Source organism: Leptosomus discolor, chromosome 27 (assembly GCF_034619465.1).
Source record: "Leptosomus discolor isolate bLepDis1 chromosome 27, bLepDis1.hap2, whole genome shotgun sequence".
NCBI lineage: Eukaryota > Metazoa > Chordata > Aves > Leptosomiformes > Leptosomidae > Leptosomus > Leptosomus discolor.
Genome location: NC_141417.1, coordinates 2,040,545 through 2,058,275, shown reverse-complemented (window position 1 = coordinate 2,058,275; position 17,731 = coordinate 2,040,545). Strand labels below are relative to the sequence as shown.

At 58.6% G+C, this 17,731-nt stretch overlaps 1 protein-coding gene across 1 annotated transcript; it reads right to left on the bottom strand.

The window, feature by feature from the left end:
- Positions 1 to 2,731: 2,731 nt before the first annotated feature.
- TMEM106C (transmembrane protein 106C) lies at positions 2,732 to 5,122 on the bottom strand. Its single transcript, XM_086478655.1, has 7 exons — positions 4,927 to 5,122; positions 4,769 to 4,832; positions 4,079 to 4,238; positions 3,851 to 3,991; positions 3,607 to 3,656; positions 3,281 to 3,334; positions 2,732 to 2,885 (listed from the first exon to the last, which is right to left on the bottom strand). The coding sequence occupies exons 1-7, from the start codon at positions 5,120 to 5,122 to the stop codon at positions 2,732 to 2,734; spliced, it is 819 nt and encodes a 272-aa protein (XP_086334781.1).
- Positions 5,123 to 17,731: the final 12,609 nt, after the last annotated feature.

Genomic DNA, 17,731 nt, shown 5'->3' with positions numbered 1-17,731 from the left:
GGATGGGCACCAAAGGAAACCAGTCAAACCAGCGGGGAGGGGGGGATGCTGAGACCGATCCTCAGGCAAATCAGTATGACCGTGGCCAGGGGGTGCCCTCTAAGCCTCCTTCCCCACGGAATTGTCCCATTTCGTGCACATAAAAATATCATTCCAGGCTGTATTTTGCAATAAATAATAAATAAGTAACGGCTGCTTCGTAAAGCAGCTGCACCTTTATGGTTTCATAAAGAGTTACGTGTGTAAATTCTCCTAAACAGCCTGGCTAACGAGAGGAAAAGCCTCGGTAGTTGAATTTTTTTTAACTATCTTAAAGAAAATCAGCCCACTGACCCCCCAGACACGCCGGAGCTTTACGTGTGGGGCGTAACAGGCAGCTGCTGAGGGGAGTTTCCGAGCTTCACGGCAGCGTTTTTGCGAAAACCTCAGCTTTTTGCGAAAAGCTCAGCTTTTTCGCGCCTGGTGATGGCATGGGCGCTGCCGTTTTTCAGTAGGAGAAATTCTGACTTTAAAGGATTAAAAAAAAAAAAACCCCAAACCCCACCCTAAAATCCTTTTAAAAATGCTACTTGGGGGCCCTCATCTCAATTTTAGACACTCACAGCTGGCAACGCAGCAGCAACCGCTCCTGCTCAGGCACCTGAGGCAGCCGCCGCGGGGCTGGGAGCTTTAAAAAACATTGGCAGAAGAAATTCATTAAGAAGGATTGGAGGATTAAGAAGGATTTTCAAAATAAAAAACACCCTTTAAAAGGCCAAGTGCTTTGCCACATGACCCGGAGGGCACCCCTGGCTGTCGGTGCCGCCACGCAGCTCACCGGGGGTGAAGCCCTTCTGCTCGGCCAAGCAGCAGGTTTTGGGTTCCTGTCCCCCCAAAATCGCCCAGTTTAAAGCCAACCCCCGCTGCAGGATGCTTTTAAGACCTGGCCCTGGGGGGCAGGAGAGCGCGGGGTGGCCCTGGGGCTGCAGACACAAGAGGAAAGGCCACGTTGGGGAGGGGGGAGGCTGCGTCACCCCGCGAGGGGGAACCAAAGCGGCCGGGACTGAGCCCCACCAGGCTGCTGGGGGGGGGGGCAGGGGGAAGGGGCTGGCTAAAGGGCAAAGTTTGTGATTTCTTCATCTTCCTCAAAAAGAGAAAGTTTGACTCATCATCAATCGGGGGGGGGGGGGGGGGGGTTTACAAGAGTCTTGTGAGAAGCTCGTGATCGAGATCACCGGGGATGGCGCAGGGTGACGGCCACTGAAGCGGGGTCGGTGACTCCGGTCACTGGGTGGGGGTGCTTTGCCGCTCCCTGGTTGAGCTTCTTGGCCTTCATTCCCCCCCCCAAAAAAAAATCATCAGCAAGAGATTAGGTACCTCCAGTCAGGGAGGTCCACGACACGATGCCCGTCCCAACAGAGCACCAGGTCCAGGATAAAGCTGGATTTCCCCCGGGGAAAGCCGGAGCTTTTCTTCAGGCCCAGGACACTGCCCCATCCCGCACAGCTCAGCTTTAAGAAGAAGAATTCAACTCTAGAAACCCCAACTAGGGAGAAACGCCCTTGTTAAGAAAAACCAAACCCGAGGTGTGCTCTTTTATTTCACACTCGCCCCCCAAAAAAATCAAGGCTCCTTCAGCGAGAACCCCCACGATCCCGCTCCCTTGCGGCCTTGACCTGCGCTTTGTTTCCACCCCCCCCCCCCCCCCCCTTCTCTTTCTTTCCAGAGGAAGGGGCAGGGGGAGGCAGAGGGGAAACGAGGGCAGCTCAAGTGCCAGAAAACCCTACAGAAGCGGGATGAAATCCTCCGAGCGGAGCTTCCACATTTCTTCACTTTAAGGAAGCAGCTGATGCCACCCGTGGGGGAACGGGTGGCTCCGGGGAGGTCAGCCCTTCCTTGAACCCCCAAATTCCCACAAAACGGAGTTTCAACCCTCCCTTGCTGGCGGCAAACAGGAGCACAAAGCAACACGGGGCTGCGAGCTCCCCCCGTTTCAGACCCCAGAGACGCCGCAGCTGCTGAACGGGGGGGAAGAGGGTCAGAGCCCTGCGTGGAGGAGGAGGAGGAGGAAGGTCTAATTCACACAAACCCTTCGCTGTCCCCAGCAGAGCCACTTACTGAGGCCGCCTTCGTGCAGGCCGCGGTGTTTTGGCGGCGCTTTGCTGTAGGTGGCCTCAGCCGCCAGCAAACAGGGGACAGGGAGAGGCGGGTTTCCAAGGGGGCGATTCCTTCGCCTCCTCCTGGCGCCAGTTACCCGCGTGGGAGCCTCGTCCCCACCAGATCCATCCCATTCCCTCAAGCTTTGCTTCGAAAACAGCCAGCGAGCCGCTGCCGCCCAGCAAAAAGTGGAGGAAATTCATCGCCCCCAAGCGATCCGTTGACCCTGAAGGGACCCCAACGCGGCGCTAAGCTTCCAAACAGCTGCAAAAAAAACTTGCCAAAAAACCTCAAAATCTCCGGGCTCTTCGGACCCAGAGTCCGGTTTCCCCCACTAAAACCCAGTTCTTCAGAACCCAAGAGGAAGGTGAGGCCCAGCACGAGCCCAACTTTGGGAAGGGACGTGGTTTTGAGCACGAAATCAACACCCCGAGGGGGTTTTTGTGCCCAACCGCGCGTGGAAGAGCGCGAGAGGGACCCGGAGCTTTCCAATATCCCCCCCAAAGTCACCCGGGATCCCTCCACTTCCATTGGAAAGTCCACCCTGGTCCCTTCTAGAAATCCCTCCGCCCGCAGCAAACCACCCCCTGCACCCTCAGGGTTCGCTCCGGGCTGCGCCGCGCGGCGAAGGCGCCGGCGGAGGCGGCGCTTCCCGGGCAGCCGTGGAGTTGGTGCTGCAGTCCACGTAGCGGAAGGTTTCCAGCGCGCTCTGTGTCACGTGGCCGATGTACGAGAGCTTCACCGACGTCCTGGGAGGGGGGGGAAAAAAAAACCCAAGGAATTTAGGAAGGGTCAGCACCCACAAGAGCCATCCCTCCATCGAAAGGGGAAAGCCCCAGTGGGTTGGATGCTCATGACACAACTCTTCTTCCTCCCCCGCCCTCGAGAGCTGCGGATCCTCTCGGGTTTTGCCCGAGATTGCGGCGGGCAGGGCCACACGGAGCCAGCCTGGAGCCAGCCGGTGTCTTCTCCTCTCTCTCCGAGATTTCCCCCCACTGTGTCAACCAGCCTGGATGAAAAGCTGACCCAGGGAACCAGGCTGGGGCGTTGGCCAAGGTGGGGGGGGGGATTTTCTCCGTGTATCCTGGAATCGCTGCGGCAGCAATTCCCTTTCGAGGCGGGAGCGGAGCAGAGGAGCACCCACCTCATGAAGATGACGATGTTGTGCACCTTCACCTTGGGAAATGTGCAGAAGAAGCTGGAAGAGACCAAAAGCGGAGCAATAGGTCAGCACAGGACGGGGGAGGGTGGCAGCCAAACCGGCGTTTCCCAGTATCCTCCGACGACACTGGTGCCAATTCAACTCGAGACGCGGCCCCAAACCCCACGTCATCCCGACAAAGGGGCCTTTCAAGTCATTTCTAGCAAACAGTCACTTTCCAGGAAGGTCACGGACAACAAGTCATTGCCAGAGCGCTCACTAAACCCACCCTCTTCCCCAGCTGTACCCCGAGAGCAGCAAACTCTTACTACACGTAGGAGAAGGGGCCGCCCAGCTCTGCCTTCACAGTGAAGTTCACCTGGAAAAAAAAAGAAAAAATACCTTCACCTGCAGCTTAAATCCCCCCCTTTTGGGGTCTTTCCTACTCATTTCAGCTGCTGGGCCTAAAGGCCAGGTTACTCCAGCCACAAGACTGTTCTGCCCAGCCGAGCTTTAAGCCAGGCTGTCAGCCTGCGGGTTTTGGTCTCGTGAAGTGCCACAAAAGCCAAATACCAGTTTGTCACTCCGGGGCTGGATGCTGGAGACGTTGGTGATCTGCTGGGTGCCCACCACGGTGTTCATGTACTGCACCTGGCTCGTCAGGCTGGTCACCGTCACCGAGTAGAAGTTGGAGTTCCTGATCCGTAAGGTGGCCTGGGCGGAGAGAGGGAGGACGTTGAGTCGTGGCGACCCGCGGCTCGGCGCCGTTCCCTCGGGGAAAAAGGCACGGGAAAACGTTACCGTGATGGCCAGGACGACGACGGAGTTCTTCTTGTCGAACCAAACCTGCACCACCTTAATACCGTCGTCGTCCACCGAGACGGAGTGGGGGAAGAGGAAGAAAACCCCCAGCCCCGAGAGCAGGAGGCAGAGCAGCACCGAGAGCAGGACGTAGAGCTTCCTGGAAGAGGTGGGGAAGGGGTCACCTCCTCTGCCCTACCGCAGCACCTGCGAGAGACTTCGTAGGCGAAACCCAACCCCGCCACCAACCACCACGTATTTGTTCTTCCCTGGAAAAAGACTCAGAACCGCTGCTCTAACGTTTTCAAGATCCAAAATTGCTCAGCACCGTCACCCTTTAAACAGTTTGTTGTTCAGGAATGAGTAACCAAAGAATCATTTTTGCCCCCAACGTTTCCACAATGGAGTCTTTTTGCTGTTGGCGAGGCAGTTTCTTTCTAAAAGCTTCAGTAAAAGGCGCGGAGATGAAGCGTGTGAGTAGGATCATTGTTTCCCCGGTCACCCCACAGCGGGATTTCACAGGAAGTATTTAAAGTCACACTTTAAACTGTGTTTGTTGGCAAACTGGGATGAAAACAAACCACTGGATGGAGGACAGGCCGTGGGCCGGGTGAAGCGCTTACTTGTGGCAGTGAGACAAAGGGAGCCCTGTTTAAAAGGGATGTAACTACGCTGTTACTACACACTTACGTTCGCTGCGGACGAAGCCGTTGGTCGCTGTAGGGTATCAGAGCCACCAGCTCATTCACCTGCTCTGGAAAGCAAAAAAGGGACCCGGTAACCGGTGCCACACGCCGGCAAAGTCGCTCAGGGAAATCCGTTTAAGCCCGGGAGGAGCCGTCAGTCACCTGTGGGGATGCAGCCGGTGCCTTGGCAAGTGGGGCAGGTGATGCTGTCCTGACCTGTGAATTCCACGTAGGGAAACTTGGCAATGTCTTCCACACGGTCTCGGCTGTTGAGTAAATCATCGTCGTCGTCGTCCTCAGCCTTCTTCCTCTGCCTCGAGGCAGCGTTGTTAACGGAGAGGGAAAGCACAGAACCCATCGCAGCTGCTGGGGAAAAGGCACCGAACCTGCGACAGGGGCAGCAAGAGCAGCTCTGGTCAGGAGGGGGGTTTTCAGGAAGGTTCAGCAAGGAAACCCGAACCACAGGCATGAAGGGAACGACCTTCCCCCCCCCGCCCCCAGCCCCAAGGCTCCTTAGAGAAACATGGAGACAAACTGAGGGGCCCAACACCCACAACAGAGAGCCTCCCCCCCCAGGGATGACTTCCACAGCACCCTGCAAAAAAGGGAGACCCTGCAAAAAAAAAAAAAAAAGGGGGGAGACCTCAATGGAGGGCTCACTTCCAGACAGCCCCTCAAAACAGAGAGGCAGCCCCCTCCCTCCCAACACCCCTCCCCCAGAAGCCAGGAACCTCCACAGAGACAGACCTACACCCCCCCAAAGGACAGGCACACCCTTCCTCCCCAGAGCCAGGCCTTTTTAGGCACCCACCTCCCTCAAAAAAGAGGTACAACAGCCCCTCCCTCCCCGACACACCCCCCCCCCCATAGGGACTCACCGCCGCCCCCCGCCAAAACACCCCCCATACAGAAACCCACGACCCCTCAGAAAGAAACGCTTCCCCCTCCCCCAAACGACCCCCCAGGGACTTCTCCCCAGCACCCCCGATGGACACCCCCCCCCCACGGACACCCCCCGACGAGGGGACACCCCCAAAAGCCCCCCCCCCCCTCAAGGCCCAGGCCCAGCGCAGCCCCTCAGACCCGCCGCCGCCGCCTCACCCCCCTCCCGCGCAGCCGCCGTCTCTATGACAACGCCGCGAGGCGGCGGTGGGCGGAGCGCAGCCCTCAGCCCACCCCCTCCGCTGGCCGGCGCAGGCGCACAGAGCGGAAGGCGGGGTGGAGAGGGCGGGGTTCCGCAAAGCCCGCCCCCTCGCTAAGGCCCCGCCCGGGCGGGCATAGGGCGGGGCGTTACGTCACCGCGGGGCCGCCCCACCCTCGAGGAGGGGGGCAATGGGAGGGGCTCCGGGAGGCACCGCCTCACCGTGACGAAAAGCCCCGCCCGGGCGTGCCTCGCGCTCAGCGCGCACGCGCCGAACCGCAGCGGGGCGGTGCCCACGGCCCCACCCTTTTGGTGAACCTGAGGGGCGTGTCCGGTACTGCGCAAGCGCCGGAGCTACGCGGGGGGTCCTCGTGGGCGGGGCGGGGGTGGGTAAGCGGAGGAGGGCGTGTCTTCGCGCGCATGCGCGCTGCAGGGCGATCGCCGCCCTAGCCGCGCATGCGTATGTATGGAGCTGACACCGGTGCCGAGCGCGCATGCGTGGGAGAGGAGGAACCAGTGAGGGGTTGGCGGGGCAAGTATGGATCTCCCAGTCTAGACCAGTATAAGGGTGTTAGACCCAGTATGGAACCTTCCCACACCAGTAGGATCGCCTCCATCACAGTATGCCCCCCCCCCCCCCCCCCCCCCCCCCAGTGTAGGGGCACCCGACCCAGTGTGGAGTCTTTCCACACCAGTATGAGGGGCTCTCATCCCAGTATGGAGCCCTCCCAGACCAATAGTAGGGCACCTGTCCCAGTATGGAGCTCCGCTATACCACTATGAGGGCATCCATCCCTGTATGGACCCCCCCCTCTCACCAGTATGAGGGCACCCCTCCCAGCATGGAACCCCCCCCCACCAGTATGAGGGCACCCCTCCCAGTATGGACCCCCCCCCCCAATATGAGGGCACCCCTCGCAGTTTAGAGCTTTCCCACACCAGTATGAGGGCTTGAGTGTACCTGTGCAAGCTCATGCAAGGCCACGGGTGTTTGTGCAAGGCTGTGGGCACTTGTGGGTGTGATGGTGCAAGGCCACGTGTGCTGGTGCAAGGCCGTGCATGCTCGTGCGAGCTCGTGTGCACTTGTGCATGTTTGTGCAAGCTCACGCGAGGCTGTGCCTGCCCGTGTGAGGCCGTGCAGTGCTGTGCCCGTTTGTGCACGCTCGTGCAAGGCTGCACGTGCTTGTGCCAGGCAGTGCATATTGTGCATGCTCGTGCAAGGTCACGCGTGCTTGTGCACGGCCGTGCAGGCTCGTGCGAGGCTGTGCAGGGCCTCCTGTTTGTGCACGCTCGCGTGAGCTTGTGCAAGGCCCTGCAAGGCTGTGCGTGCTTGTGCAAGCTTGTGCAAGGCTGTGCGTGCTTGTGCAGGGCCGTGTGTGCTTGTGCGGGGCCGTGCGTGCTCGTGCACACCCGTGCGTGCTCGTGCAAGGTGGCACGGTAACGTGAGGCCGTGCGCGCTGGTACGAGGCTGTGCAAGCCCGTGCGCGCTCGTGCAAAACGTGCGAGGCCGTGCACATGCACGAGCCTCCGTCCTTTGCTGCAGCCTCACCAGGCGCCAACTCACTCCCTGCTCCCTGGGGGGGGGGGGTCACTCCGGGGGTCTCAGCCCCCTCACCCCAAGCTCTGCACCCCGGGGACACCCCCGTCGTGGGGAAAAAACTACGGAAAAAGCCCAATTCCCCCCCAAAACAGCCCTGTGGGGTCTCTGGCCTCCTGACGGCAGCGCCGGGCGCTTGATCTTTGCTCCGTCTCCTTTATGACCCCCCCCCCCGCGACTGTCCTGACATCTTTATTCCTGATTTTTCCCCCAGTTTTACAGCTCCAAAGCCCCAGCGCAGCAGCCGGTTCAGCCCAGCATCGCCCCCAGCACCCCAGCCCCGATGTGATGCAACATCTCGGGTGTTTCTAAACCTCGAAATTTTGGGGGAAAAAAAAAAGTCCAACCAGCTCTTTCCTCCCACCACTCCCAGCCCCACCAGCTCCGGGACAGGAGCAAGCGAAACCACCTCATTTATGTCAACATTGATTTAATAAACCTGCTCCTGTGCAAACGCTGGTGGGTTGTTTTTTTTTTTTTCCCGCTGCCATAAATGCGGGAGCTTAGTGGAAAACTGAATTCCTTCCCCTCATCATTGCCCAAACAATCAGAATAAAGTTTACAGCAGAATGAAATATTTCCACCAGCCTCACGTTCTCCGGAGGCAGACGCCTCCCGCACGCCGGCGGCATCGGAGCTGCTCTCCCGTGCGTCGCCGATGGAAACTTTATGGATCATTTCTTCTCTCCTTCCCAGGAGCAAAATGCCAGGGAGAGGGAGGCTTCCTGGCTCGCCTTTCCCCCCCCCTTGTGTTAATTGCCACCTCCTAATTGCCTAATTGCGGGCTGGGCATCGCCCGTTGCCCCCCAGCTTGGCTGTTGGACGCCCGAGGAAGGTGCTGGGTGCAGGATTGCTCCAGCTGACGGATGTGTGGAAGGGATGGGGAGGGGGAAACCCACACCGAGCCCCCCGGGGATGGGCTGTGGGGTGAGCTCAACCCTGTAGTAGGCAACAGAGAATCCCCAGAGCAGGGGGGGGGGGGAGAAGCTGCCCCCAAAGACAACGGTGCAAAACCCTGCAGCGACCTCCCCTCAGCCATCCTGTGTCCCGGGTTTGAGCCCTTTCCTTCCCGTTTTAAACCCATTCTGCCCCTGCCAAGCCAGCGGGGAGGGGCGGAAAGCGGGGGGCCACGCCGCCCCCCACCCGGCGCATCGCCACGCCGGCGGGATTTTGCAACCGTTTCCCAAGAAACCTTCGTGCACCGGGGGATGGAGCAAGTGTGTGAGTCACCCCCCCCCCCCCCCCCCGGGAGAGCCGGCTCCATCCCTGCGCCCCGGGGGGAGCGGGATGGGGCATCGCCGTGCCCCGGGGGGGAGCTGCCGCCGTGGCGGAGCCCCTTTGGTGAAGCCGGTGGCTGCGAAGTGGTTTCCATCCCGGTTGTGTTTGTGGGGTTTTTCCCCTTGTCTGTGTGTCCGTCGGGGTTATCTGGGGAGGTGACACGACTTGGCGGCGCCCGTGGCTGGAGAGGGCTTCGATTCCTCCCACTCAACATCCCACCCCGCCTGTTGAACCATCACCATCCTCCTCCAACCCCACCGATCCCCAGCCAAGCTGAGGAACCCCTTTGCCCAGGCTGGAAGCCCACAAAGATGCTGGCTCAGCAGCTCTCGGTCAGCATTCCCACCCTGCGAGAATTAAACCCTCCTGCATCTCTGCGCAGCCCCCAGCTCCCGCGCGGGAGGGATTTTGCAGCCCCCGTGCACGGCTCCTCACCAGCACCGAGCACAGCAGCGCCAGGATCTGGCCCCAATTCCCTCGTGCGAGGTGGATCGAGGGGGGAAAAGCAGCCGGAGAGCTGCTGGAGAACAGCTATAACCACCACAGCTCAGGATAGAGGGAGCAAATTAAACCTCTCACCGGTGGCAAGCCTTCCCCGTCGCTCGGGGCACAAACCTGGCCGTGGCTGCGGGAAAAGGTGGGTTTGGCAGCAGAGGAATTTTTTATGGGGTTGAGGAGCACGTCGCACCGGTCCAGGCAAGGCGAGGTCAGGGGGGCATCCGCTGCGGGAAGGCTTGGGATGGATTTTAACATTTAAACGGCTGCGATGGTGAAAATGAAGAGCGCTGGGATGGGTACATGCAGCCTTTCCCCTGCAAAGTCACCCCAGACCCATCTGCAGCCGCTCCCCACCCTCCTGAAAAAGTTCTGCACCACTAAATTGTCTCTAATGAACTCCCATTTCTTCCCAGACGTTGTTTTCTCTCGTTGGCCTCATTACATCAATTTGAAAACGGTTAGCGAAACGCTTTCCCCACGCAAATCCGGGCTGTTGAACTCAGTGATTGCAGCTCAGGGGCGGTGATTGCCGTCTGCCTCGCTCGTGTGCGTCGAGGGCTCATTTTCTCCGGGGATTTTGGGTTTAGGGGACACTTAATAAACCCTGGGAGCATCATGCAGGGGCTTTCTTGAAGTGTTTCTTGCTGGATTATCCAATGTTACTCGTAGCCACAACCTGGATGGGGTTTTTTTGAGGATGGAAAGGGAAAAAACTGCCCAACGTCCCAAGTTTTTCAGACTGGGGGTGTAACATGCCCGGGCGATGGAGCAGCTTTGGGTTGGGGCTGCGACACCGGCTGAACCGGCTCAGCCCAAACCCCCACGCTCCGAGTTTGACTCATGTCACTGGTAATGGGATTTTGGGTGGTCCAGGTCAGTATTTGTGACCTGGCTGGTTGTATTGTCCCAAATACCACCCGTTTTGGGCAGGAGCAGCCAAAACCCAGGTGTCCTGCGGCTCCTTGGTCCCCAGACCTGCGAGGGCTTTGCGAAGGTTCAGTTCATGCTCGGGACGTGAAGCCCTGGGCTCTGCCTCGCACTGAGGGCGGCGCGGGGCCAACCGGAGCAGCCTGGAGACCGCAAACAGCCATGGCTCTGCCGGGAACCTGCCCACCCTCGGTCGTACACATCTCCAGCACTTGGAGCTGCGCCGAGGCCCTCGCAGATGCTGCTGTCTCTAGTCCGGAGGCAGAGGATGAATCAGCTCTCCCTCTGCCCTTAATCTGATCTAAGCATCAGAAAAATACAAGAACACTCTCAAGGCTGTCATCAGATAGAGGTTTTTGCAGTGAGCCATGGCAGGTCTCTTGGTGTCCTCCCGAAAAGGGGACAGGAGGGAGATGGGCCCCGCGAATACGGCAGCTGCATAACCAGGTGATGAATGCAGGGAGTGCTCCGAGTCCACGGTGGCTCGTTACTTCGAAATCCGGAAGGGAAGCAGCCTCTGAACCACCGCCAGCTCCGGGGACAGAGCTCTGCAACCCCCTGGGCTTCCAGGAGACACCAGAGCGAAGGTGAAATGTGGTGGGGACCCTCAAACGTGCTCAGGACCCTGTGCTATAGGGAGACAGTTTGCCCAGGAGTGCTGGGGGGGGCACTATTGTACTGATGGTGTTTGCCCTGTTCCGGTTAAGGGGCTGACCACAGGTCGGGAGGAAATGGGTAAGCTGCCTGAGCCCTCTGGGCTTTCTGGAGGGGCTGTGCCCCCAAAAGCGCCAGGCAGCGGCACCCCAAAAGCCCCCAGCAGCAGCCCCAGAGCCCCTGGCAGAGCTCAGGGCTCCCCACAAGCCGCGGGAGCGGGGCGGCAGGGGCGGGGGGCTGGGCCAAAGCCGGGACCGGGCTGGGAAGGGGGGGAACGCGGCGGTTGGGGTCCCCAAGCCGGGCAGCGCCGGGGGAAGCCCCCCGCGGTGCCGCGCGGCCACGTGCAATCTCCCGCCAGCCCTCGCCACGCCCCTAGTGGGCGGGGATTCGCGCAGCACCAACCTTATACGGTGGTGGTAGGCGGTGCCGGCGCGCGCTCGCCTTCACGGGGCCGGGAGAGGGGCGTGGCCGGGAGGGGGCGTGGCCCCGGCGGGGGGGCGGGGCGAGGAGCCGGCGGGTTCCCGTCAAAAGGCGGCTCCGGGGCCGTGGGGGAGGGAGGGGGCAGAGGCGCCGGGAGTGCAGGTACCGGGGCCCGGGCTGGGGGCACCGGGGACCCGCGGGGATGCTGTTTCTGAGGGAAACCCCCACTCGGTGCCTGCCATGGGCCAGGTCTCGGAGGCGGCAGTGGCTCCGGTGGTCGTCGGGACACGGGTGGTGCCGGTCGGGGGTGGGTGGGGGGGCGGCTGTTGCCATGGGGAAACCATCGGTTTCCCCCCATGGACTGGGGGGTGTGGGTATGAGGGGCCACCCCTCCCATGGCTGGGGGGTGCAGCTGTGGGTCACCCCTGGGTTCTGTCAGCTTTCTCCCTGCTGCTTGGAGGGTCTTGTGAAGGTATGGGGGGGGTGCACTGAATCCCCCCGAGGTTTGGGGGTCCTGTGGGGATATTTGGCCTCCTCTGGTGCTCTGTGTGCTCCCTTGTTTGGGGTCCCATGGGGGCACAGGGCTCCCTGTGTTCCCCATCCTGGTTTGGGATCCTATGTATGTTTGGGCACCCCAATACTTTCTGCCCCCACCCCCAGGTGGGGGTCCTGTGCAAGACCCCCTGCCACCCAGTCTCCTCTCAACTGGGGGCTCTTAGAGCTGTGAAGGGCTTCCCCTGTGCCAAAACTGGGGTCACCCTAGGGTTGGGGGGGTTTCCTTGTCCTTCTCAGCCTCTCTGGGAGTTGTGGGGGTGGCTTCTGGTTTTTGGGGGGTGTCAGGGTCCCCCCTGTGCTGCTCAGTGTCAGGTCTGACCACCCCTTGCTGGGCCCAGGAATGAGGGTTCAGCTTGGAGCTGTGAGGTGTCCTGGGGGGTGAATGTGACTGTGGTGGGGGTACTTTCCTTCCCACCCCTAAATTCTGGCTGACTTAACCCTTTTCTGGGCTGGTTGGTGATTCCCCCTGGGGTCAGCATGAGGATGGGGAGAAGCTGGACCCAGTCATGTACCCTGTGTTGGTGTGAACCCCCCCTTTCCCCTCTGCAGCCCTTAGCCCCTTCCTGAGCTTTGCCCTCCATCCCCCATCATGAGAAGTCACCCCTGTCCCCCCCTCCCTGTGTCCTGTCCCTGTGTGTCCCTCTTTGGGGCTCCCAAACCCCTTCTGGGGGGGGCGCTCTGGAGCTGGTGAATTACCTGGGTGCTGTTGGGGTGCTTAACTGGTGGTTTAGAGTTCCAGCCTGTTTCTTATCAACGGGCTGGTTTCTGATTCAGAGAAAGGCCCGATTAATGATCAGCTTTAAAATGCATCTTAAACTTAGTCTCCCAATTAAGTGTTTTTTGAAGCAGGGGCAGAGAGATTTCAAATGCCGGGCTGAGACCTCGGCATGGCAGTGATTGCACTCGTTTGTAATTCCCCAGTGACTCCTCGTCTGTCTCTGAGCGAGTCAGTTGGCTGTGTCGGATGTGACTGCCAGGATCTTTCAGCTGTGAGTTCCCAGTGTGAAGGAAAACAAAGGTACTGGGGATCTTCCCGCAGCTGCTCTATGAGGAAGGTGGGGGGGCTCTACCTAGACCAAGCAGGGCACCCCTGGGCCAGGACTGAGCACCCAAAGGGGTTGTGAGTGGCTGGTGTAGGGCAGGTAGAGGTGCCTGTTCTCTGGGGTGAGCTGCTCTTTGGTTTGGGTTTCTTTTTCCCCTTATTTGAGCCTGGGGCTGGAGCCTTCAGCATTAAATGTTTCTTCAGAAACTGGTTTCCACAAGCAGCCAGGCCTGGCTTTGCAGCGTTTTGTGGTGTGCTCTCCTCCCACACGAGCTGGGCAGTGACTCATCTTCCTCTGAGGACTTGGTTAAAGGAACACCAGCGATCTCAAGGCAACGTGGGTCTCCTCCTGAAGGGAGACGGACATCTCCTCGGTGTCCCGCTCCAGTCTGCGGACTGGTGCTTCCTCCGTATCTGCTGGGGAGCAGGAGCGAGCCAGGCTGCCTTGGGTTAGTGCTCTGAGTGCCTCTGTGCAGGTAGGGAGGAATAATTAACCTGTCTGCTTTGGGGGGAGGAAGTGAAGGCTGTAATTACTCATTTGAATAAAACCTCTTCTGCCTTCTCCAAAGCAGCTGGTTAAAATTGAGTCAAATCAGATGGGGTTGGTAGCTGCTGGCTGTGCCGTGGCTTTCCGATAGGCTTTGTGAAAGTGTGCTTCACTGGGAGCTAGGGTGAAGGAGAAATGGGCCAGGCTGAGGCTGGGTAGCTCTGAGAGCCACGTGTTGGCGTGGTGTGGCTTGGACAGCCACCCCCTCCCTGGCTTCAGGTACCCCAAGGAGCGAGGAAGGCCCATCTTGGCAGATGTCTGCCTGAGATCGCGCTTGTCTGTAAACAGATCCGGTATAAGATCTCACAACAGGTTTTTGAATAACAAAGGCACGAAGCACAAAATTAGGCTTTTCATCAGGCAAGAATTTGCCTCGAGTCACTTAGTTTTTCACTAGATGTTTGTTTCCTGAATCCCAATGTACTTCAGACAAAAATAACTGAATAATCCAGCCTCTTTTTCTACTTAATAGCTAACTGTGGAGAGGCTGGCTCCCTCTGTGGCTAGAGGTGCACTCAGGAATAATTTTTAACCTGCTGTGGCTGAGCCAACGCGAAGTCAGTCTGGCCCAAACTTCCTGTGGCTTGTGAAGGGGAACTGCTGAGGTGTCAAGGCAGTGGGAGAGGAATAATCAGAGTTAAAGGCGGCCGTAGGTGGGTCTGTCTGTCCCACGCAAAGTCTGAGGGGGGGGAAGCTGTCAGCCGAGCTGCGGCGCGTCCTCCTCCACTTGTGCAAGGCAGCGTGAGTCCGTGGCAGCACGTGAGCTACGAGCGGCTGGGGACGCACATCTGGGGTGCAGGGTAAGGTCTGATGGCTCCGGTGTGAACCTCCTCGGTCCAATTACGGCCGCAAACGAGGGCGATCAGCGGATGCTGCAGCTGGAGGAAAGATGTGCACGGCCGCAGCGGGGGCTGTTTTGTGGGTGGGCCTTGGACACTGCTACAAGGGACTTCCCTAAAACCGTGTCATGTGGGAGGAATTAAATCCCACTTCTGTGGAAGGAGGTGTCATGGATGGGGTGTCCTGGTTTGGAGGCGTCTTGTGGGCGGTGGGTTTTGCGTGGGGCCCTTCTCTGTTTGAATATGACGCAGGTGGCAAGTGAATAAAGGCAGGTGGCATCTAAATAATGTCGGTGGGGACGTGTCGAGGTGCTGGGCAGGGTTTTGTTCCGTCCTGCAGGACTGACCTCTCCCAGAGCTCAATGCAGCAGCCCTGGGCGTCTGCGTCACGGTTCCTCCTCGCAGCCGGAGATGCCGGGAACCAGACGGCGTCTGCCCCGGCTCCCGCAGAAGTGGCTCCGCTCGCTGCCAGCCCTTTCCGAGCTGTGGCTATAAGGGGGTGGTTCCCCCTTTGGGTAACCTCCTGGTTATGTCTCTTGGGTAAGAGGTGGCAGGGGAGCGCTGCTGGGGCTTGCATAACTCGGGTGAAGTGGCTCACCCTCACCATGCATCACCGAGGCAGAAAGATCGGGGGGCGAAACAAGCGCTGCGCTTTCAGGCGGCGGGTGAAAGTGGTTGCGACAGCCGGCTGCTCGCCTCGCAGCCCACGGAGGGCAGGCGTGAAGCATCTGGTTTCTGTTCACGGTTTTCTTCCCCCTCACACGAGACCGTATTTCACCCGGCGGTGAGAGCTGCTGCGTCGCAGTTTCCCGGTTACCCGCTCTGTCGCCCGCTCCAGCGCGATGGCAAACACGGGGTGCTCGTCCTTGCGCGTGGGCACCCCCTGCTCTCCATCCTGTGGCGGGGATGAGAGGCAGTGGTGTTGATTCTGAAGAGGTTTTGCCAAGGTGGGGCTTCAACTCTAACCCCAAAATGAGAGAAATGCAAATGGACCCGCTTCTTAAAATAAACACTGTGACCCACGGCTCACTGCTGAGCATCAATGCGGCGACTGTGGCAAGCATCCCTCTGATCGGGGCTGTTTGCGTTGAATTTTGTCTCTGAAGTTGTAGCCCCCCATGGAGGCTGACTGCTGAAGAACCCAGTAAAAATGGAGCTGGACGAGCTGGTGGTTGTAGGGCCCTTCCAGTTGAACTTTTCCATTCTGGAAATGACTAAGTGCCTCTTTTTGAACAAGACCTGTGTGGCAGCGTTTGGCTGACAGCCCGTGAGGACAGCTTGGGCCCCTGGGGTTGGGAGAGGGAAGGGCGGTTAAACCAGGGTGCGAGGAACATAACTGACAAGGGGAGCAAAAGTCCAGGGAGATAAGGAAGGTCAGGGACTCTCAAAGGTTTTAAACTGGAGCTTCTCAGCAGTGACCTGAAGAAGCAGATGGGGTGGCTGGGGAATGGGTCCCCTCTAACAGTCGAGAGAACTCGGTGTGACTTCAGCTGAAGGACCAGTGGGGCAGGGCAGTCACCAGTGCCGCTCTTGCCTGCTTCCACCTTCCTTTTGTTTGCTGAATCAGCTGCAACTCCAGTACAATTTTCTTATCTGTGGTGGTTAACGGCAGTATCAGTGTAAACCTCACATGTGTAAGTGACTTTTGGCTACTAATAAATGGAAATGGTGTGTAAAGTGATGAAAAACAATACCTGGAACCTTTATCTGTCTATCTAAAAGTAGTTTCCTCATTGCCAGGAATACATGCTGTCTGCCCAAGGCATCGCGACCCGCTGACGTGACTTCTGAGCTCCGATTTGCCTGGTCAGTGGGACACTGGTGAGTGATTCTCCTGCCTTAAACAAAAGCCCTGTGCGTGTTCACCGTTCCCAGAGGTTTTTTGCTGGGAGCACTGGTGTGCTGGATGAGGTGAGTTAAGTTGGAAAGGGCTTTCTTGACGCACAATGCCGCCTTCTCTCTCTCTCTCTCTCAAAGCCTGTGCCTTTTCCCAAGGGTTTTCACCCCAAAGCCTACGCTCTCCCTTGCTACAGACCTTCCTGTCCCAACCGCCGCCAGCTGGGTGCCCAGCTCGTGTGGGTGCTGCTCCAATTTCTCAATGCCAGGCTGCAACACACACCACCGTCCTGCTTTATCGGTGCTCCCACCCCTCCGACTCGCTTGGGCAAGAAGCCTCCCACGCTCGGCTGGTGCGATGGGCGAGGTGAAGGGCGGTGGGGGAGCGGCGGGTGCCTTGCCCGCCGGGCAGGCTGGCATCCCGTGCCATCTGTCCCCTGCTGCCAGGTGAGGGATGGCGCTTTGGGAGCGGTGTCAGGTCTGTGAAGGTTTTGCTTCTCTCGCCTGCTGCAGGAGAGGGTTTTTGTTGTATTGCTGACACGGAGGGTTCCTTATAAATAAGCACTGATAGCTCCATAAATACGCCTGCTGAACAGGAGGCAGATAAGATACAAGAGGGGTTTATATTTAGATTTTTTGCTTAGTTTTGCGGAACAGGCAGTGTCCTTGATCGGACCTGTGAGCCTTGGCTCACCTTTGTGTCCCCGGAGCGATGGCGAGTACCAACTGCCACGTGTGGAGCTTGGACACGATGTCCTGGGAAACGCCGTCTGGGAAGCGCTTGGCTTTTGTTGAGCCACATCTTCCCCAGGCCCTTGTGCCCTCTGGGACAGGAGACTTTTTTTTTTACCTTGGTGCTGTTTTCACCAGGTGAAGAGAGATTTTTATTTCCATAGCCTGGCTTATGCGGAGTGTGGAGATGGTGCTGAGTAGATCCTAATCTTGAACTTAAATCTCGGGTTTGGGGACTCTTCCCGAAGGGGGGTGAGCCCTTCTGAACCCAGTAGTCCTGGCACTTGTTTTCCTCTAGCCTTTTGTCCTGGGAGCTGGGTGCAGGCGGTTCTTGTACCTGTCTGTACCTGATAACTGGAGTTTCAAGTCGTGCTCTTGCTGGCGCGCTCAAAGGAGAGGTGTTTTGTTTTCTGAGCATCTCTGCTTCGTGCTCAGACATTCGAGTAATCCTGTGGTCTGGTCAGTGCTGGACAGAGGAGGAGAAACCTGTTTTTCTGTGCTCTGGCTGCTGCCCCGGGTGGCCTCCCACACTCTCCTTGTTGACACTGCACATTACTGGGAAAGGGCACAAAACCGAGCGTGCTTGGGCTGCCTGATGCTCTTAAAATCCAAACTGTCACTTGCTATAACAGGGTAGGACACCCCACGTCTGTACCAGCACTCCTGGACATGCACAGGGCCACTGCGCTGCAAGAAACACTTCCCCCTGTTTATTCTACTTGTCATGGATGACAGAATTTCAAACCAGCGAAGTATATGGTGACGAAATGTTTGTGACCATGGTTGTGTGATCTTTGCTACTCCAACTTAGCGGGGAAAAGGATGAGGTGGGGTCTGAGGCCATGCCCAACACCGGGTGCCTAAATCCGTGGGTGATGTGCAGACCTACGCGTAGGAGGGG

Bases quoted from the DNA above. Each gene is read 5' to 3' on its own strand.
- TMEM106C (XM_086478655.1), bottom strand. From the start codon at position 5,122: ATGGGTTCTGTGCTTTCCCTCTCCGTTAACAACGCTGCCTCGAGGCAG. The intron at 4,239-4,768 runs GTAAGTGTGTAG...CACCTCTTCCAG, and splicing joins CGGCTTCGTCCGCAGCGAAC to GAAGCTCTACGTCCTGCTCT. The intron at 3,992-4,078 runs GTAACGTTTTCC...CTCTCCGCCCAG, and splicing joins TCGTCGTCCTGGCCATCACG to GCCACCTTACGGATCAGGAA.